This window comes from Lepus europaeus, chromosome 2, assembly GCF_033115175.1.
Source record: "Lepus europaeus isolate LE1 chromosome 2, mLepTim1.pri, whole genome shotgun sequence".
NCBI lineage: Eukaryota > Metazoa > Chordata > Mammalia > Lagomorpha > Leporidae > Lepus > Lepus europaeus.
Window position 1 is genome coordinate 53,218,457 of NC_084828.1, and position 22,799 is coordinate 53,241,255.

Genomic DNA, 22,799 nt, shown 5'->3' on the forward strand with positions numbered 1-22,799 from the left:
AATAGCCCAACAGGGCCAGGCCCAAGCCGAGAACACAGATCTCCATCCAGATCTCCTGCATAGGTGGCAGGGCCCAAGTACTTGGGCCAACTCCCACTGCCTTCCCACAACAGCAGCAACTTGGATCAGTACCAGAGCAGACGGGACTCTAATTGTTGCTGGGAGATGCTAATGTCTCAAGAAGCAGTTTAAACCATGGCACCATACCACCAGCCTCTATCATTTTAATAGGTACCACTTTGTGTTACTAGGATGTTTAAGAGCAATAGTACAAAAAGTCAGTAATTGACACAGTGCCTGCTATAGAGTGTATAACAATTATCAATTTAACAAACTACATTAAGTTATAAAGTCCACAAAAGACTTACCACTTGTCTTAAATGTAAAAAGACTTGTAGATAAGTGTCCCCTGAAACAGAGAGAAGTGTTTTTTGTTTTTTTGTTTTTTTTTTTTTTTTTTTTTTTTTTGGTGACACACACATAACACATGACTTCTCCAACCTCATTAAGACTAAAACCATGGTGAAAGTTTGCTTTTTTCTGTACCATTTAAAGACCTAGTGTGATTCCATGGCTAAAAATTAGGCAACTAGTATTGTTTCTAGGAAAAAAGTCTCATTTCTAAGCAAAGCAAGTTTTGAAATCTGCATAAACAATTTTCTCTATAAACATCTAGTATCCAGTTTCTTTCTCCTTTTTAAAACTTGAGAGGCATGAGAGACAGACAGAAACAAAAGGGTGGGGTGGAGAGGCAGACCTTGCTCCCATCTAGGGGTTTACTCCTGCCTGAAAGAGATGGAGTTGGGCTGAAGCGGAAGCTGGGAGCCAGGATTACAATCAAGGTCTCCCCCATTGGTGCCAGGGACCCAATGACTTGAGCAACCATGAACGCCTCCTAGGGTTTGCATCAGCAGGAGGCTGGAGTCAAGAGTTGTAGGCAGGAATCTTCACTAGCAGGCTGAAAGCTTGCTCCCTAGTCCCCAGTTTCATACATGACTGTGTCAATATATCCATACACAATAATATGCACTTATTTATTTTTCATGAAATGTATTGACTGTAAAACTTTAGCTTTTTGTTCAAGTACACTAAATGGTATAAAACTCTGAGAATGAGGCTCAAGCTTCCTGGGGTAAACATAAAAAAAAAAAAAATTGGTTACTAACAGACTGCACTATTTTTAAAAAAGGGGAAACCAACATGTCTGAGAATGACCTTTAATATTAGAATCCAGCATTGCATTTGCATTTCCAAGCAGTGGACAGAATAGGTGAGCAGAGAATGGACCAGTGAGCCAAGTGAAGACTTCACCAGATGGCAAGCCAAAGGACTCCCTTGAACTTGCAGGAATAAAACCTCCAGTTCAATCTTCGGCCTCTACACAGCATTCAAACTATTACATCCTGTGCTTATTTTTTTTTCAAGTATGAAAGGCAGAATTCATCCCCCCTCCACAGACTCTTTCCAAAGGCAGGGAAGGGGAAAGGAATGACAGCATCTGCATAAAGCACAGAGAAGGAACCCAATGAAGGAAAGGTAGCTGGCTCCGTGCTAGGGAAGGGCGAACAGCAGCCCAGGCACAAGGCCAGTTCTGCACAGCCAGTGAGCCGAGCGTGATTTTTACACGGTCGAGGAGCTGTGAATACAATACAAAGAGAGGGACAGAACCACGTGGCCCAGGGAGCCTGCAGTGCTTCCTAGGTGGATCTTCACAGGAAGTGTTTGCTGCCCCCTGCTCTAGAAAGTCTGGCTCGTGGGCCACACACTCGCGTTCCAGGTGAAAACTGGCCGAGGGCCCCCGGAGGGAAGCTGGTTTCACTGAGGCCTAGAACTGTTCACAGGAGGAAGCATACCTAAGATGCAGAGTTTTAAACATCTCTTAGCTAATACTGCATTTCTAGCTAATGTTTCAACTTTTGCTTTTGATGTCTGGTCCTTGTTTTGTAAAGCAGAACACTGTCAATACTATGAAAATAGCTTCTTAAAACATTCTTCCAGAATGAGAGAGATTCATAATAATATTACCTATTTTATGTCAACATTATGTCAACATTTAATTTATAATTCAAAATATTTCAATTATCCTCAGTCCATCCTGGACTACACGGGCTATAAGGAACAGGGCACTTACAGCTTCTGATCTTTAAAATAAAATGGGATGCAGCAGAAAACTTTTAGACTCTTACTCCAGAGTTTCCAACACTTAGGAAAAAAAAAAAAGCCACCCTTCCAAATGACTATCTTTTTTTGAGGCAGAACTAAAAACTAGTACAACACTGCCTGTACACTTCAAACTACTCAAATATTGAGAACACACCAATCTGAGTGCTTTTTGCATAAAGGTTTTTCCCTGAGCCCCATTAACAGTGACACTTCTGAGATCCAGCCAGTCCCTAGCCCACTCCTATTCAGCATGCTTACTAGAAACAGCAAAGGTACTTACACCACAGATGTGACATTGTTAGCCAGAGAACTTTCATAGTACGGGATACCTTTGCTGATTACCACGCTGATTTGGCCGCCCAAAATATTTGACACTACTCCTGCATGCACACCAGCCATGCACAGTGGCGAGGACTTGGGGAAGGGAAAAACAAAAGATTAGGTTTTAATTATCTTTGCCTAATTAAGAAAGAAAATACTTCTACTTTCCTCAAGACTTCTGTGGATTTGGGCAGTTTTCTCATAAATATATAGTACTGGTGCTCTAACAGAACAGAATTTTAGCAGAAGAGAAAGAATAAAGCATTACATGTTGCTAAAAAGAAATAATTTCTAAAAGCAAGATTATATATATACAATAGATACATGTCTCACTGTTCTGGAGTTTACTTTTCTTTAAAGTTATAACATTAAAATAAGTCTCTCTGCAACTCACATCTCTGTATCCATGAGGGATTGTTCCAGATATCTCAGCAAAAGGAAGCAGACAACCAGCTGGGCAGTACTTGCTGTGGAATGAAAACAAGTGAAAGGTTATATTAGGGTGTACTTTCTAGGGAAAAACATCAAGACACATTCATATGTATTCCTCAGCTCAATGCAAATACTATAATATCACAACCCTGAAATAACTAACATTTTTTTTTTTGTTTTAAGATTTGTTTATTTGAGAGGCAGAGCTACAGAGAGAGGGAGAGACACAGAGAGAGGTTTTCCATCCACTGGTTCACTTCCCAAATGGCTGGGGCTGGGTGATCTGAAGCCAGGAACCAGGGGCTTCTTCCAGGTCTCCTGCATGGGTGCAGGGCCCAAGCACTTAGGCCACCCTCCACTGCTTTCCCAGGCCATCAGTAGGTAGCTGGATCAGAAGTGGAGCAGATGACTTGAACCAGCACCCATATGGGATACCAGCACCGCAGGTAGAGACTTAACCTACTATGCCACAGCGCCGACCCCAGTAACTAACACTCCTAAAAAGACTTTTCAGATATTTTTCTATTGCTCCAAATATAAGCACAAAGGCAATACAAGTTCCATGTGGTGGCAGGGAACCAATTATATGAATCATCACTGTTGCCTCCCCAGGGTCTGCACAGTAGAAAGCTCAAGTCAGGGGCTAGAGCTGGGAACTGAACCCAGGTACAATACTATGAGACACAGGCATTTTGATCATTAGGTTAAATGCTCATTCCCTAGTATGCAGTTTCAAACATGACTGCGTGAAGTCCATATAAAATAATGTGTACTTATTTCTTTTTGTGAAAAACACTGACTCCTAAACTCTTACAACTTTTGCTTTGGGTGAGTCTACACTAAAAGACATTATCATCATTACACATGCTAACACTTTTTCACCTGTGTTATTTACAAAATTTTTCTCATTTTGCAGTTGTTTTATTTACTTCATAATGAATGGTAGACATATTTCCACTTTAAGATCATCTATTCGTTATACCTAATAGCTACATGATATTCTATTTTTGGACAAACAATGTAAGATCTATTCATTATATTTAATAGCTGTGTGATATTCTACTCTGTAGATAAGTGATAGTACATTCTACCAACCTTCTATTGATCAAATTGCAGTTGCATTAAAAGAAGCCTGGCATTCATTCCTTTATTCATTTGCTCACTCATCTACTCAACACAAAGTCATGTTTTTGTGTCTCTTAACAAGGGAGATATATTCGCAGAAATTAATCCTTAGACAAATTCATCATTGTGTGGACATCACTGAGTGTACTACACAAACCCAGATGGCATAGGAGACTTAACACCAGGGCTATAAGGTATAATGTATTGCTCCTAGGCTACCAACCTGTATAGTATGTTACTGCACTGAACACTGTCACAATGGCTAGTTTCTGTGTATCTCAGCACAGAAAAGAGACAGGAGAAACACAGTATAAAAAGATTTTTAGGGGCTGGCGCTGTGGCGTAACAGGTAAAGCCACCACCTGCAGTGCCAGCATCCCATACGGGCGCCAGTTAAAGTCCTGGCTGCTCCACTTCTGATCCAGCTCTCTGCTATGGCTTGGGAAGGCAGCAGAAGATGGCCCACGTCCTTGGGCCCCTGCACCCATGTGGGAAGACCCAGAGGAAGCTCCTGGCTTTGGATCAGCACAGCTCCACCATTGCAGCCAATTGGGGAGTGAACCAGCAGATGGAAGATCTTCTCTCTTTCTCTCTTACTTTCAAGTAAAACAAATAAATCTTTAAAAAAAAAAAAAAGACTTTCAACATAGTCCACCTGTAGAGAGGAACTCCCAGGAAGGGAGTTGCAGTACTGGAAGCTGATCTGGGTGAGTGAGCGGTGAATGAATGTGAGGCCTAGGGCATTACTGGACATGGCCACAGACTTCATAAACAACGTACACTCAGGCTACACTGAATCTGTTCAAATATTTTTCTTCAGTAAGAAAGAAACCTTTGTTTAATGTCACTTTCTCACCTTACAAAACTTTTAAACTGTTTGAACTTTGTGACTCTCTTGTAGTAACACCCAGCTTAAAATATTAGCACACTGTACAGCTCTACAGAAATATTTTTATATCCTTACCCTAAAGCTTTTTCCTATTTATTTTTAACTTTCTAAAATTTTTTTTTCTAAAAACTAAGATTCAAGCCCCTGCATTAGTCTCAGCCTGCACAGGATGATGATCGTCAGTGTCACTTCTGCTCCCGCACCTCATCCCGCTAGGTCTCCAGGGCAGTGGCATGCCTGGAGATGTCACCTCCTGTGACCACAAGGACTCTTCTGAATACCCCACACAGGATCTGCCCAGGGCTCTTCTTGAGGACATGCCACTCTTTTCAGAAACGTGTCCACGGTGGTTTTCTTGGTGTGTTTTTTTTTCATCACAGATTTGCTTCTAAGTAGATAGTGCACCACAAAAATCCCTCTAAGGAAAACCTTTCCACATGCTGGTGTATGTTTTGAAACTCTGTAAGGAGCTTGTGGATGTCTGTAGAAGCTTCTGCTAAACTCCTCACTGAATTTTCTAGCGGTTCTTCCTCTTTTTCTTCTCCTGCAGTGTCTTTTTCTCTTGCTTCTTCTGCAGCCCCGAGTTCACTAGGTGATAGGAATGTTTCAGGTCTATTACGATCTCAAGGGACTCCTGTGGTATATACAGTCCGGCACTGATGGAAACGCTACCATGCAGTACAGCACTGTACTAGAATGTTTTATTATGTTGTCTGCTGAGTGTTGGGCTGTGTGGACACTGGGTTTGCAAAGGTCAAACAAACAAACGTAGCCCCTGCCCTCGTTGAATTTACATTCCAGTGGTGGAAGAGACATTAAACCAATACTTCCATAAATAATTAGATTTCAGTTCTGTGATGAAGAAAAGGCACTGTGAAATAACCGGGAAAGATCTAACCTAATAAAAGTTAATATAAACACTTAGTAGGCTTATTGTGTGCCAGGCAGCATCCTAAGGGCTTCAGGAAAGTCACACAAGAACCCTATATGCCAGGTACTGTTACCATCTTCTCTTTAAAGATAAGCAAACTGAGGAACTGTGTGCCCAGGGCACACAGCTGGCAAGCAGTGGGAGGGCTCCAGAGTCTGCGCCCTTGCAAAGCAGGGCTGTGGACTGCCTCAGCCAGGGGACGGGACCGTGAGGTAGGGAAGCCCAGCAGTGTGCTGAGGGCACACTGAACAAGCAGAGGAACGTGCAGCAATCACTAGGAAGGGCACACCCTGCAGCACAATGGCCTGCTCTGTGAGTGCAGGTGCTCAGTGCAGAGGCCAGGCCACAATGAGCAAAGGGAGAGGAGCAAAAGGGTACACAGGGGACAGATCACACAGACAACGGCATCGAGTCTAGAATATATTTCCAAGTAAAAAGAGGAAGGCAGAAAGAGATTGACAGTTTACATAAATTTTTTTTTTAAAGATTTATCCATCTTTTTGAAAGGCAGAGGGAGTAAGAGTAGGGAGAGAGGGGGGAGAGGGGAAAGGGGGGGAAGAGAAGGGGGAGGGAGGAGAGAGGGGGGAGAGAGGGGGGAGGGAAAGAGAATCTTCCATCTGCTGGTCGATTCCCCAAATGGCCACAAAGGCCTAGGCTGGGCAGATCCAAAGCCAGGAGCTAGGAGCCTCCTCTGGGTCTCCCATGTGGGTGCAGGGGCCCAAGGCCCTGGGCCATCCTCTGCTGCTTTCCCAGGCACACCAGCAGAAATCCAAATCAGAAACAGAACAGCTAGAATCCAAAACTGTGCCCATATGGGATGCCACCACTACAAGCAGAGGTTCAACCACTCCATCACGGTGCAGGCCCCGCTCACCCCCCTTCATATTTCTAATAAAGGTTATTCTGGCTCCTGGGAAACAAGAGAAGGTGAGGGATCATGAGCAGAAGCTGCGACAGTTAAGCAGATACAGATCAGATTTGGGCGATGGAGCCCAGAGAGGAGGATGAGGAATCTGGATCCTCCAGCAGGGTCATCCTTGCTGAGCAAAGCACCTATCAAATGCAAGAGAGGGCACACTTGCCACAGACAGAACCATTCTTACAGACAAAACTGAGCTTCTGTAGGGAGGAGAAACAAGCTGGGAGGAGGCTGAAACATGAGAATGATTTTGCCAAGAGGAGAAAAATTCCAGGAAAGTTCAGAGCTCAGAGCAGGGTAAATAATCCAGAATAATTTTAACATGGAAGTAGATGAAACAAGACTGGAAGAATGGTCCAAGGACTCCTCGTGAAGGACTCTGAAGACCACACTGAAGAGTGGGCAACTTTTTATGACCATAAGGAGTCCCTAAGATGTATCAGCAGGGAAATGTTCACATATCTAGTTTAGAAAACAACTTGGCAGGGGTGTGAGTGGCAGAACAAAGTCAGAAGAGATCAGAAATGGGAAATCAACTAGAAGCTAATCCTAGTCCAGGCAAGAGACAAAGTGATAAAGTAGACAGACAGTAGAAATGCTACTTGGGAAAGAATACCTAAGAATCCCCTAATAGCCTAAACCTTCCATTTTCCTTTTCCTAGAAAAAAGACAGCTTTTCTATTTGTTAGCTAGCAGCATATATTGAAGCATATTAAAATTATACTTTGAAGATCTAAGTGTTACAATTATAGAAAAATTTAAATATGGCAATAATTAAATGATTTTATGTAAACTATTTGAGTCATGGAATAATGATTATGTGTCATATATTACACAATAATCCTAAGTAGATACAGAATGAATATGAATATTATTTAAGCAAAATGGGGGAGGGGGCAAAAATATGCTCATACCTGAACTCAGGCTCCAAAAAATTGGATGCAGTGTCCAAACAAGTAATTAGATCTAGAAAAACAAAAACAAAACACTAATTCAGTAATGCACAAATTCACTCTTGCTAAAACACCAAATGTCTCAGAATCCCAAAATGTATTGCCCTAAATTTCAAAATCTCCAAACAGCATTTTTTGTTAATCAAGCTTTCTGATTTTAACTATCTTGATTTGTGGCACTATGTCTCCTCAACACACTTGGACTACTATGTCACCTGAGGAAGTCACATACCACATACACAGAACATACACAGATAAGGAAAGCCTGGTAGTGGCTTCTGTAAAAAGAGGTGTTGATTCTGCGGTTCCAAATGCTACACAGAATTTGCTCTCTGCATAGGACCAGTGGCAGCACCATCTTCTTGGAATTTACTAGAAATTTAATTTTTTTTCTTTAAAAATATAATTATTGATTTACTTATTTGAGGAGCAGAGTGAAAGGGAGAGAAGGAGGGACAGGGAAAGATCCTCCATTTGCCAGTTCCCTCCCCAGATGGCCAAAACTGCCAAGGATCAGCAGGGTGAAACCAGGAGCTAGTAACTCCCTCCTGGTCTACCATACAGGTGTCAGGGTCCCAAGTACTTGGGCCATCTTTCACTGCCTCCCTAGGTTCATTAGCAAGAAACTAGATCAGAAGAAGAGCAGCTGGGACTCAAACCAGCACTCAGACACAGGATCCTGCATTGCAAGCAATGGCTTAACCCACTGTGCCACAATGCAGGCCCTAGAAATTCAAATTCTTGAGCCCCATCCAGACTCACACAATCTCTGGAGACAGGGCCTGGAAGTTTGTTTTTAACAAGCCCTTCCAGTAATTCTTAAATACAATGAAGTTAGAAAAGCACCGCTCTATAGAGAAAATAATTTTTTTTTTTGACAGGCAGAGTTAGTGAGAGAGAGAGAGAAAGAAAGGTCTTCCTTCCATTGGTTCACCCCCCCAAATGGCCGCTATGGCCAGCGCCCTGCACCGATCCAAAGCCAGGTGCTTTCTCACGGTCTCCCACGGGGTGCAGGGCCCAAGCACTCGGGCTATCCTCCACTGCCTTCTCGGGCCACAGCAGAGAACTGGCCTGGAAGAGGAGCAACCAGGACAGAACCAGTGCCCCAACCAGGATGAGAACCCGGGGTGCCGGCGCTGCAGGAGGAGGATTAGCCAAGTGAGCCGTGGCACCGACCAAGAGAAAACAAATTTTAAAATTTAATATACTCTGTCTAGAAGTCAATACATCTGAGTGTTAACCTGCCTCTAAGACCTAGTTCTTAGGCTACAAAAAAGGTAGCTTTTGATGAAAACACATTTTAATGGTTTCTTTCCACTCTCAAGACAGAAAGCAAAGCTCTCAACACAGCCTGTAGAGTCCTGTAGTGCCCAGCCCACCTCAGTCTCTCATCTTGTCCTGGGCCACCTTGGCTTCTCATCACTCTACCTTTCTTGTCCCCCTGGTAATAGCTACTGGCTTGGCCTGCAAGGCCTTTCCACTACCTGTTAGCCTAGGATTCCCCTCTATGATCTCAGCTTTAAAGAGCTGCCTGCTTGGGGCCGGCGCTGTGGCACAGTGGGTTAAATGCCCTGGCCTGCAGTGCCGGCATCCCATATGGGTGCCGGTTTGAGACCTGGCTGCTCCACTTCTGATCCAGTTCTCTGCTATTGCCTGGGAAAACAGTGGAAGGTGGCCCAAGTCCTTGGGCCCCTGCACCCGCATGGGAGACCTGAAGGAGGCTCCTGGCTTCGGATCGGTGCAGCTCCAGCCGTTGCAGCCAGTTAGGGAGTAAGTCAGCAAATAAAGATTTCTCTTTCTCTCTCTCTGCCTCTCTTCTCTGTGTAACTCTGACTTCAAATAAATAATTTTTTTTTTTTAAAGAGTTGCCTGCTTACAGAAGCTGGCCTTGACGTTTGCAAGTTAAGGGTCACACAACAGGCACTTAAGTTTGGTTTGTTTTAACAAATGAATGGCTATTATGTTCTCACAGTAACACGTTTTATGTAAGACTGATTTTTGATGTGATTATAAAATTATAAGCAACACTGTTCTATAATGCCTGGTTCCTGGACAGAGGCTGAGGCTGTGTCGTCCACTCCGTATTGCCAGCAATCAGTGTGAATGTTTTACAGGAGGCTTTCAATGAACATTTATTAAATCAATGGAAGAATAAAGTTTCTGTTTGTTGGCATGTTTGCCAAGTCCTGTCATTTACTAACCCATAGGGAGGGAAACCTGGAAGAAGACACAAGAGCAATCACAATGCTTGGCTGGAAAACTGCATTGCAGGGGGAGGGGGGAGCAGGAGAGACACACACTGATAGTGACAGCAACCAGCACGCTTCCGCAGGGCTGGCATCCCAGGTGGGCGCCAGTTCGAGACCCAGCTGCTCCACTTCCAATTCAGCTCTCTGCTGCGGCCTGGGAAAGCAGTAGAAGATGGCCCAAGTGCTTGGACACCTGCACCCATGTGGGAGACCCAGAAGAAGCTCCAGGCTCCTAGCTTTGGATCAGCTCAACTCTGGCTATTTGGGAAGTGAACCAGCAGATGGAAGATCTCTCTCTGCCTCTGCCTCTCTGTAACTCTGCCTTTCAAATAAATAAATCAATCTTTAAAAAAAATTTAAGAGACTTTGTGTTTATCATCAAGCTGAAATGAATCTCAAAGAACTAGAACATAGTAACTGTGCTACATCAATAGGAAAGCAGTATTTTGAGAACAGTTATACAGGTTAGTAGCTACAAGTAATGGGCATTTGAATGATGCTCAGGTTAATTTTGTGCTTTAGGAGTTTACAAGGATACATGCCTGGACTAGTACTATTTCACTAGTACTAGTTGACCAACTGGGAAACACAAACAAATGGAATTACCTTTATTCTGGTTATTCCTGTCAATCTTTGTAAAGCATCAAGGAGAATCAATTTTCCACTTTCCTATTCCACGAAAAGCATTTCCAACGTCCAAGATTTATGGTCTGGGATGAAAAGGGACCTGTGTGGTCCAACACGGCAGTCAAGCCACAAGGAAAGTGCCAGCTGGCCTCAGTACCTTCAGGCCACAGGCCAGAAAGCTGGTCAATTATGAACACATTCAATCAGAACAGGACTCTGGTTCTAAGTTCATGCACTGCTGAAACTCCACAATACGACATGCAACTGTACAACTGACTGGCTTGTTCTCAATTTCCATGGAGGCTCAAAACAGGATGAAGGAAGACAATAAGAATTCAAAACAAGCAGCTACAAGGAAAGCCAGGAAGACTGAAGATAGAGAAAGTGGCAAGTACAGAATTGACATTTACAACTCCATGAAGGCAAAGGAAACAAACTTAGCAGAGAATTAAGAAGTGTAAAAATGGGTCTTGAGAGTAAACAGCCATCCAGAAAACTATCACTATTACAAGGATCCCAGAAAATAAGAACACAGTCCGAATAAGAGAAACACATCTCAGAAAAAACCATCTACCTCAGAGACTTCTGACAGCCATTTTTAAGAATATAATCAGTGGGATAGAATCAAGAGTCTAGAAATAAATCCTCAAATTTATAGTCAACTGATTTCCAAAAAGGGTGTCAAGATAATTCAGATAGGGGAAGAATAGTGTTTTTAAACACATGATGCTGGGATAAATGGAAACTCGCAAGCAAAGCACAGAAATTGGACCTTTACACTTCATCCCAGATTAAAAAATTAACTCAAAGCAGATCTAAATATAAGAGCTGAAAATATTTAAAAAATTAAGAAAATATAGGAGTAAATGATGACCTTGGAGTAAGTAGTGGTTTCTTAGATTTGACACCAAAGGTATAAACAGCCAACTAAAACTAAATAAACTCAAGTTTATCAAAATTAAATCTTCAGTGCTTCAAATGATATTATCATGAAAGAAAAAATCCTGTAGAAAATATTTGCAAATTATAGATCTGGTAAAGGTCTACTATTCAGAATATATACACAATATTGTGATGGGACATTTAAAAGACAAATTACCCAATTTAAAAATGTGCAAAGAATCTGAACAGACATTTCTCCAAAGAAGATACACAAACAGGGGCCAGCATTGTGCTGCAGCAGGTTAAGCTGTTGCCTGCAACAACACCGGCATCCCATATGAGAGCGCCAATTTGGTCCTGGCTGCTCCATTCCAATTCAGTTCCCACTAATGTGCCCAGGAAAGCAGCAGAAAATGGCCCAAATGCTTGGGCCCCTATCACCCAAGTGAGAGACATGGATGGAGTTCTAGGCTCCTGATTTGAGCCTGGCCCAGCTCCAGCTCTTTGCAGCCACTGGGTAGTGAACCAGCAGATAGAAGATCTCTTTGTGTCTCTTCCTCTATGTCACTTTGCCTTTCAAATAAATTTTAAAATCTTAATGCAAGGACATACAAATGGTCAATAAGCACATGGAAGATATTCAACATCATTAGCCAACAGGGAAATGCAAATCAAAATTACAATGAGATATCACTGTAATAAGACAGCAACACTCAAGACAGACAGAATTAGCTAGAATATGGAGAAATTAGAATTCTTATAAGAAATTAAACATAATTAAACATATAATTATGAGTCTGCATATAACTCAGAAATTCCATTTCTAGATATTCAAACAATGGAATGTTCTTTGGCCAGAAAAAGGAATGAAGTACTGATATGAGCCACAACAAGGATGGACATTGAAAACATGCTAAGGGAAAGACAGTCATGAAAAGACCACATATTATACAATTCACTTACATAAAATGTCAGCAATAAGTATCAAGATGAAAAAGATTAGTGGTTACCTAGGACTAGAGGGGATCAGGAGCTGTGAAATGGTAAGTGGCTGCTATTAACCATGGGGTTTCTTCTGAGGTGACAAAACATTCTAATATTGAATATGGTGATGACTTCACATCTGAATATCACAAATGTCAATGAATTATACACTTCAAGTAGGAGAACTGTATGGTGTGTGAGTATATCAATAAAACTGTTACAAAATTTTAGAATACAGAAAAATAAGCTATCATATAATAACAATTTTATTAATATACAGCACATCTGCAGTTATGAAAGAAACAGAATGTGGTAAAAGAGCCAGAGCTGGCAACTTAGTCATTAAACACATATTCAATAAGCACATATTGTTACCAGGTGTTGTTCTAGGCAGAGATGGAACAAAGAACAGTCAGACAAAAAAATCCCTGCACAAAGCCTAAGTACTCCCAGTGAGGTGAGGAGGAAAGAGAATTTTCAGTAAGAAAAATTTTCAGTGTGTGAGAACATGGAAGTACCTTAAAAAACAAAGAGTAAGGAAGCTAGGAAAAGTCAGGGTGCTGTCATTTTAAGTACAGCGATCAGGGTAGGCCTCAGCGAGGTGTCATCTGAATAAAACTCAAGTAGAGCAGGTGTGGCTCTGAGAACAGGCTGTGGAAATCACGGACGTCTGAGGAGGAGCATGTGCCAGAAGGAACAGGAGGACGAAAGGCAGAAGAGGTCAGACAGGCAATGGGAAGCTCAACCCCAGAGGGTCTCCCAGGTAAGGACAGCTGGTAGAATGAGATGGGAGCTTGATTTAAGACCACACGGACTGCTAGACTCAGAGTAGACTGAAGGGGAGGAAGAGGAGAAGCAAAGTCAGTGAGGAGTTTATCTACCATAACAGAGGTAGAAGTTGACAGTAACCTGAGCTAGCACGATAGTAATGGAGCCACTCTGATATAATCAGATTCTGTACATGTGTATCCGAGTATATATTCAGGGAAGTGGCAGATGGATATGCATTTCAGAGAATGAGGAATTAATGCTAAATTTTCTGGATTGAGCAACTTAGAAGATGAAGTTATTTATATATAAAGTTCTTAGATTATAATAAAAATACTGGCAAAGCACTCAACTCTCATAATTATCATGCTGGATCCATTTTAACATGTCCTATAATATCAGAAAATCGATTATCTGTTCAAAGTGTAGGAAAGCAGGTAATTCACTATATTCTCTTTAAAAATAACATATTTTTTAAAAATTATTTCTTTGAAAAGGAGAGAAAGATTGATCTTCTATCTACTGGTTGACTCCTTAAATGTCCAAAACAGCTTGGACTGGGCCAGGTCACACTCAGTCTGGGTCTCCCGTGTGGGTGGCAGAGACCCAAGTACTTGAACTATCACAGGCTCTCTCCTAGGGTGCACATTAGCAGGAAGCTCGAATCAAGAATAAAGCCGGGACTTGAGAACAGGCACTACAATATGGGATGTGGGTATCCCAAGCAGCCCAACACCCACACGGAATTTGCCATATTCTTAACTAGGAGCCCCTGTGTAGGACATCTGGCAATTTTAATGAAGCACTTACTACACACCAAAGACTACAGCATATATGTCCCTGTACAAGGTAGTACACATGTGGCATGCTCTGTTTGGGTGCATTGGAAGACAGAATGGCAGCAGAAGTCATCAGCAGCCCTCGGGGGCTCTGCTGCAGCAGACTGGCATTCCCTCTTTTCCTGGTACAGCCTATATGGGATCAGCAACATCCTGGAATCTACTCTAGCTGTAAAAGCAGGGACTCACTCACAGGGGCTGTAACCATAACCCCTTTATAATGAGCTTTGATCTATCCCCATTAACTGCATTCCTTAATCCTGGGAAGTTTTCTAAAGCCCCAATCTCCAAATGAGGTTCTGAAGGCAGCTTAACAGGGCTGGGAGGAACAGCAGGAGAAAATCCAAAAAGGAAGCAACCCAACAACAGAATGGAGGATTTCAGGGTTTTCTTAGTAAACCCATAAACATCAAATTTCTAAGACAGCTCCAAATAGCAATACTACCATCTGCAATAATTGATACACATGAGTTTTTTTTTCCTTAAAAATTTATAATTTAAAAATTTTTCAACATATAACAATTAGAGCCTAGAGAACTTTAGAACTGATCCACAAAAAGTATTTACTCATGAAGCTTTAGAGTTGATCCAAACAAAATACTAGGAAGACAGAATATTTTATCCTAACAAATCAATTTTTAAACTCAGTTCATTGGACGGCCCTAGCACTTGAGTCCCTGTACCCATGTGGGAGACCCAGAAGAAGCTCCTGGCTTCAAATCAGTTCAGATCCAGCAGTTGCAGTGATCTGAGGAGTGAACTACCGGATGGAAGACCTCTTTGGCTCTGTAACTCTCTGCCTTTCAAATAAATAAAAATCTAAAAAAAAAAAAAAAAAGCGCTCATTGTTACTCTGTCAGAAATATTCTTACTTGAGAGACAGAATAAGAGTGCTGGGCTAGGCCAAAGGGAGGAACTCAATCAAGGTTTCCTGCATGGGATGACAGGAACCCAGCTTTTTTTTTTCCTCCCAGAAGCCTTTTAAGATATACAAACTTGTATTTTTACACTTTGTGTTTCTGCGTGGGTACAAACTGATGAGATCTTTACTAATTATATACTGAATCGATCTTCTGTATATAAAGATAATTGGAAATGAAAAAAAAAAAAACCTGGTGTTAAATTGGAAATGGCATAGAAAATTAATTTTTAAAAGAATATTATGTAGGATCTCTGTCTTTAATGTGCTGTACACTCTTATTTAATGCTATAACTAGTACTCCAACAGTATTTTTCTTTCACTTTGTGTTGCTAGATGGGGGCAAACTGTTGAAATCGTTACCTAATATATACTAAACTGATCTTCTGTATATAAAGAGAATTGAAAATGAATCATGATGTGATTGGAAGGGGAGAGGGAGCGGGAAAGGGGAGGGTTGTGGGTGGGAGTGAAGTTTTGGGAGGGGGAAGCCATTGTAACCCATAAGCTGTACTTTGGAAATTTATATTCATTAAATAAAAGTTTAATTAAAAAAAGATATACAAACTTCATGTATTTCGTAAACACAATTTTAGGAACACAGTGATTCTTCCCACCCTCTCTGCCCTCCCATCCTCATTCTCACCTCTTTCCCCTCTGATTCTTATTTTGTACTAAGATCTATTTTCAATCAACTTTATATACACAAGATTAACTCTATACTAAGTAAAGAATTCAACAAATAGTATAAAATTGTTCCTCAACAGTGGAGACAAGAGCTGTTCAGTCATAGCATTTCAAAATGTCAATTTCACTTCTATAGAATACTTTTTTTTTTTTTTTTTTGACAGGCAGAGTTAGAGAGAGAGAGAGAGAGAGAGAAAGGTCTTCCTTCCATTGTTGGTTCACCCCCCTCAATGGCCACTATGACCGGCGTGTTGCGCCAATCCGAAGCCAGGAGCCAGGTGTTTTCCTCCTGGTCTCCCATGCGGGTGCAGGGCCCAAGCACCTGGGCCATCCTCCACTGCCTTCCTGGGCCACAGCAGAGAGCTGGACTGGAAGAGGAGCAACCGGGACAGAACCCGGCGCCCCAACCGAGACTAGAACCGGGGTACCGGTGCTGCAGGCAGAGGATTAGCCGAGTGAGCTGTGGCACTGGCCAATGTACTCTATTAGTTACCCAAATCAGGGAGGACATATGGTATTTGTCCTTTTGGGACTCGCTTATTTCATTAAGTATATTTACCAGCTGCATCCATTTTATTGTAAATGACAAGATTTCATTTTTAACTGCTGTGTAGTATTCCACAGTGCACATACCCCATAATTTCTTTATCCAGTCTTCAGTTGATGGATATCTGAGAATCCAACTATTTGACCATCTCCTGCTGCCTCCCCAGGTTTGCCCTGGCAGAAGCTGGAATCAGGAACCAGAGCCAGGAATCAAACCCAGACACTCCAATGTGGGACATGGGCATCTTAACCACTAGGCCAAGTGCCCACTCCATAGAAATATTTTTGACTAAACACTATTTGACTTTGCAGATCTGTGAAATCTATTTTACATTTTTGTGTTCTTGAATGAACTGTGTTCTGTACCGTTTTATGTTCTTGACTGAAGAGAGATTTTCAATAGTGTCTAACTCCTCACCTAACAAAAGTGCAACACCACCTACATTAGCTCTAGGGTTTAATTTTTGCCCAGCTGAAGCCACTTACCTCTAAAGGAAGGGAAGCCTGAGGGCCTGTATTTATTCTTCTGCATGGAATCAGAAAAAAACTACTTCTAAGTTACTGTATTTAGTCCACAGAAATGAGAAAATGTAGGAAGACAATGTGTGCTGACAAATTCTTCTCCTTTACTTGCTTTAAAATTCCTTTTTCTTTTTTAAATAGAGAGAAAGGGAGATATAGGAAGGGTGAGAGAGGGAGGAATGGAGGGAGGGGGGAGGGAGGGGGAGAAGGAGAAGGAATGGGAACAGGAACGAATATCTTCCATCTTCTGGTTAACTCCCCAAACGGCTGCAACAGCTGGGGCTAGACCAGGCCAAATCCAGGAGCTTCATCCTAGTCTCCCATGGGGATGCAGAGGCCCAAGTACCTGGGCCTTATTTTGCTGCTCTCCCAGGCCCTTAGCAGGGAGCTGGATCAGAAGTGGAGCAGCCAGGACCGGAACAGGTGCCCATATGTAATACTGGCAGTGCAGGCAGAGGCTTAACCTTCTATGTCACAGCACTGGCCCCTAAAACGCTTTTTTAAAAAATTTTATTTGAAAGGCAGAGTTAGAGAGAGGCAGAGGCAGAAAGAGAGTGGAGCAGCCAGACTCAAACTGGCACCCATATGGGATGCTGGCACGGCAGGTGGCGCCTTTACCTGCTATGAGGCAATGCTGGCCTCCTAAGATTCTTTAAATAGTCAATTTCTCACAGCCTAAAGGAGCATGCAGTCTTGCTTTCCTAATTCTTACCTTGTCAGTAATGTTGCATTGTGGGTACCTGGATGGCTACTTTGTTCAAGTGCTAGAGGAGGTGGGATAAGACTGGTTTGGCTGATAAATTCTCCTGACAATATCACAGAGTTTTCTTAGGACTAATCTTGTTTCCATGATAGGAATCTGGCATTAGTCTGTATCAACTGCAATTTAAGAGAAATCTGCATATATTACACATAGTTTACTGTGATTCAGAATTAACATTTATTAAGTGCCAGATTCTATACTACATATTTTACCTCTCTTGTACATTCTTAGAGTAGAGGTTAACTGTTTATTTTTTTATTTATTTGAATGGCAGAGTTACAGAGACAGAATGAGAGACAGAGATAGATCTTCTATCTGCTGGTTCAATCCCCAAATGGCCACAACAGCCAAGACTGGGCCAGGCTAAAACCAGGAGCTTCATCCAGGTCTCTCACATGGGGGGCAGGGACCCAAGGACACGGGCTATCTTCCACTGTCTTCCAAGGCACATTAGTAGGGAGCTGGATTAGAAGTGGAGTAGCCAGGACACAAACTGGCACATGTGTAGGATGCTGGTGAGGCACGTGGCAGCTTAACCAGCTACACCACAATGCCTGCACCCACGAAGTTAACTCTTAGTATTACAACGCCACGTATGGGAGTGGAGTCCACAGTTGGAGCTCTTGGGAAAAATGTCCTCAGATGAAATTAAGTAATGCTTTCTTATGTACAATGTAGCATGGCTCGGTTGCCTAAGACAAACCATGCATTCAGAGAGGATATAAGCTACCCATGGTTAACCAGGTGAAATCAACCTCTCTCTATACTTAAATTCCTATATGTTGACAAGTGAATATAAGACATTAAGAGCCCAATTCTTTTGAGACCCACACAGTACCTAGGATACTAATACATTAGTATTTATCAACAGTGAAGGGGTTAGCTGCTGTATAGCAGACAGCACATTTTGGCATCCTTTCATAGCCTTCTTAATATACAAAAAAAGTGAAACACACTTAAAACACTTTTTAAAATCATTAAGGGGCTGGCATTGTGGCACAGAAAGCTAAGCCTGTATCTGTGATGCTGGCATCCCATATAGGAGCACTCTTTTGAGTCCCAGTTGCTCTGATTCCAGTCCAGCTCCCTGTGAATGTGCCTGGTAAGAAGCAGGTAATGGCTCAAGTGCTTGGGCACCTGCCACCCACATGGGATGCCCGGATGGAGATCCTGCCTCCTGGTTTTGGCCTGGATCAGGCACAATCGTTGTGGTCATTTAGTGACTGAACCAGCGGATGGAAGATCTCACTCTATCCCTCCCTCTCTGCTTCTCTGCCTTTGAAAAAAAAATAAAAAAATTAGAGTGCCATTCAGTTTGTTGTATGTCATTTTGGAATAAACTCTATCCCATATGCTAAACTGCTTCTTGTGAGGAACACTATCTTAACAGATTCTGTATTAATTTCACTTTCTCTACAAAACTGCTAATATTTTACTACCAGAACCCTTAAATTAAAAACTTGACACCAAAATGCAGGCATTTCTCTGTATGTTAGTTATATCATGTACACAAACACCATACATACTCATTTGTGAAAAATAAAGATGAATGCAAACTGAAACTTCACTAACAAAAATCATACTGATGAATTTAGCACTTTAATAGTTTAATGTTTGCCAGATGTAAAAAAAATTTATAATACAATATAAAAATTATAAATAGAAGCCTAGCTAAATGTACTTGAGACAAATTCAGTCCCATAAAATTACTGTACGTTTAAAGCAAACAACCTAAGAATGCACTCTATTTTCAAAAGCAGAAACATTCCATGCAGGGGAAAATAATCATAAAAATTTGGACTCTGACAAAGCAGTTCTCTACTCAGCCCTTGTATCAGTTACAAGTTTATGTAATCTGATTTAAGGAAGGAATGGAAAATATTTGCAAAAAATGTGGTTAAAAAGCGGAGCAATCTGAAAATTTATTAGTATTGGTGTTAGTTCTAAAAATATTCTATCATATAATAACAATAACCTTGTCAAATGAGAATATTTTCCAGGCTCAGCTGCTCAGAAGTCTTAAACACACTGTCATCAGATTCTAAGGAGTGGCAGGCAAAAAAAAAAAAATGAATATAAGTTTATGAGTTCCAATTAGGAGGGATGTTAATATCTGTACTGGATTTTATTCCATATGAAATTTTAACTTGTTTTCTATTTTTCCTCACAAAAATAAAAGCAGATTGACTATTACAAAATTCTGGACTTGTGAAAACTAAAGCAGTGAGGCCTGACGTTACCTGTGCAGTGATGATGTCACAGACTACAAAAATTTCAGGACTGCAACCTTCTACCAGTGTATGTACACACACAGCAATTACAGCACATTTAATAAATGCAGCCTTGAAAGACCAGAAGTTTCCAATGCAGGTGTGGATGTCTTCAGTTCACTTTTTTATAGCCAAATGACTAATAAATCATCATTCAGAATCCTAGAAATGTTGAATCCTTCATAGAAATTGGCCATTGCTGAACACAGATTCAAAAGTAGGAATTTAGATTATTTACCTATAAAGTTTATTTTATGTTTCACATCCTGTGGCAATTTCTAGGCAACTTCTGTTATTAAATTTACATTTTAAAAGTGAAAATGGGGGCCAGCACTGTGGTGCAGTAGATTAAGCCTCTGCCTGCAGTACTGGCAGCCCATATGGTGCCATTCAGCTCCCTGCTAAAGCACCTGGGAAAGCAGTGGAAGATAGCCCAACTACTTGGGCCCTTGTACCCATGTGGGAGACCCAGAAGAAGCTCCTGGCTTCATCCTGGTGCAGCCCCAACTATTACGGCTATTTGGAGAGTGAACCAGCATGGAATATTCTCTATCTCCACCCTTCAAATAAATAAATACATCTTAAAAAAAAAAGTAAAAATGTCAGCAGAATTTATTATTAAACTAGGTGAACTAGAGACTGAGTGGTAGATCCTGCTTGTCTCAGTGATCAGCAATACTTAAGACTCCACACAGAGCTCCTGAACAGTGGATGCTAACATTATGCCCAGGATTCCACAAAGGTCCAGCTACAGCTTCCATTTCTTAGAAAGTCCACTGGAATTTGATGGGATTATTCCAACTTGGAATAGAAATGCTAGTCCTCGCTGCAAGAGGTGGTTCACATTGACATGCATCTTTCCTTGCTACCCAAATAGGTAAATGGGAACTTTGTTGCTGGTAGATACAATTTTTGAAAAATTAGGGGAGAGCAGCAAGACAGCTGAATAGGAAGCAAGCACATTGATAGTCCGGGAAGACACAGGTTAATAAAAGTGGAGATACTGCAGGGTCAAGGAAGAGTAGGGGAAGAAACAGCAGAGGAAACTCTTCCGGAACTAGTGATTCACAGTGGACCTGTGTGGAGAGCATGTGAGCCCAAGTTCGGGACACCAGCGGCAGACTCAACACACCAGCGCTGGAACGCGGGGTGAGCCGAACCTCAATAGCCCGAGACACCAGCGGGCAAGCGGAAAGAGGAGACTAGAGGGAACGAGGCTTGAAACTCCGTGGGGAGAAGTTCACCAGGCTAACTAGAAGAGAGAGAGGAAAAAAAAAAAGTGACCGATACAGACACGAGTTTCTCTCTCTCCGCTCACCCCTCAAAGGCGAGCAAGACAAAGAGCAGGCGGCATTTTGGACATACGTCATAAGCAGGGCGACCTCAGGTCTGCACCAGCCCTGAGCCTAGCAGAAAAGCTGACTCTGGGGGGAGGGGTGAAATAACAGGAGATAAGGATCTAACTTGGCAACCCAGTGGGAGACTGCAGGAGAATTGGAGCCCACACTGAGGGCAGCACAGATTCCCTGTGTGGTCCTTGGGAAAGAGCTTCCAATCTCTGGCTCCTGTGGGTATATTATTCTCCTGCTAACTACCTCCAATTACTTTCAGCAGTGTGGAATTACTTCCCTTTTGAATCAAAAAAAAAAAAAAAAAAAAAGAAAAAGAAAGAGAGATTTACCACGCCTAACTGGGAGTGTCATCTTTGACACACCCTCAACCCTGAGGAATCAAACACAGCTCTCAGGCCACACTCATCTCAAGCCTCTAAGGCTCCACCGAAAGAAGACAGTCCACTTAATATAGAGCCATAGTGTAACAAGAAAAACACCACAGTGAAGAAACCAAGTATCTCCAACATGCCAAACAACAAAGGCAAAAATCGAGGTAACAAGAACAAGGAAGACACTATGACGCCCCCAAATGAAAAATACACCTCAATTCAAGATTATGAAGACGATGAGATAGAAGAAATGCAAGAAGCGGATCTCAAAAAATTGATAAGAACATTAAGAAGTTCTCAAAAACAAATTCTTGAACTACAGAAATCCTTAATGGACAAGATAGAAAATCTCTCACATGAAATTGAAATATTAAGGAGGAATCAAAATGAAATGAAACAACTAGTAGAACAAGAAACTGTGATAGTGATGAGAAACCATAATGAAATGAAGAATTCAATAGATCAAATGACAAACACATTAGAGAGCCTTAAAAACAGAATGGGCGAAGCAGAAGAGAGAATATCAGACTTAGAAGACAGAGAACAGGAAAGGAAACAGGCAAACCAAAGAAAAGAAGAAGAAATTAGAAATCTAAAAAATATTGTCGGGAATCTACAGGATACTCTTAAAAAACCCAACATTCGGGTTCTAGGAGTTCCTGAAGGCATGGAGAGGGAGAAAGGATTAGAAGGCATTTTCAGTGAGATACTAGCAGAAAATTTCCCAGGTTGGGAGAAGGACAGAGGCATCTTAGTACAGGAAGCTTATAGAACCCCTAATAAACATGACCAAAAGAGATCCTCACCACGACATGTTGTAATCAAACTCACCACAGTGAAACATAAAGAAAAGATCCTAAAATGTGCAAGAGAGAAACGTCAGATTACTCTTAGAGGATCTCCAATTAGACTCACAGCAGACTTCTCATCAGAAACCCTACAAGCTAGAAGGGAATGGCGAGACATAGCCCAGGTACTAAGAGAGAAAAACTGCCAGCCCAGAATATTATATCCTGCAAAGCTCTCATTTGTGAATGAAGGTGAAATTAAGACTTTTCATAGCAAACAGAAACTGAAAGAATTTGTTGCCACTCGTCCTGCCCTGCAAAAGAAGTTTAAAGATGTATTACACACAGAAACACAGAAACATGGTCACCAATATGAAAGAAGGTAAAGGAAGGAAACCTCACAGCAAAAGATCACAGGAAGCTCAATTTCTCTTTGACATAGAATTAAACTTTGATGCTCTGTTAAAGCAATGTGTTAATCTATTATGTTCTCTTGATG

At 41.7% G+C, this 22,799-nt stretch overlaps 1 protein-coding gene across 2 annotated transcripts in view; it reads right to left on the reverse strand.

The window, feature by feature from the left end:
* Positions 1-22,799, reverse strand: part of DCBLD2 (discoidin, CUB and LCCL domain containing 2) — a 94,413-nt gene that overhangs the window by 20,268 nt on the left and 51,346 nt on the right. For both annotated transcript variants that reach the window (XM_062206776.1, XM_062206772.1), the window contains exons 4-7: positions 7,695-7,746; positions 2,879-2,951; positions 2,444-2,577; positions 369-409 (exon numbers count right to left, since the gene is read on the reverse strand). In XM_062206776.1, the coding sequence (XP_062062760.1) occupies positions 369-409; positions 2,444-2,577; positions 2,879-2,951; positions 7,695-7,746 (300 nt within the window). The remainder of the gene's footprint in view (positions 1-368; positions 410-2,443; positions 2,578-2,878; positions 2,952-7,694; positions 7,747-22,799) is intronic.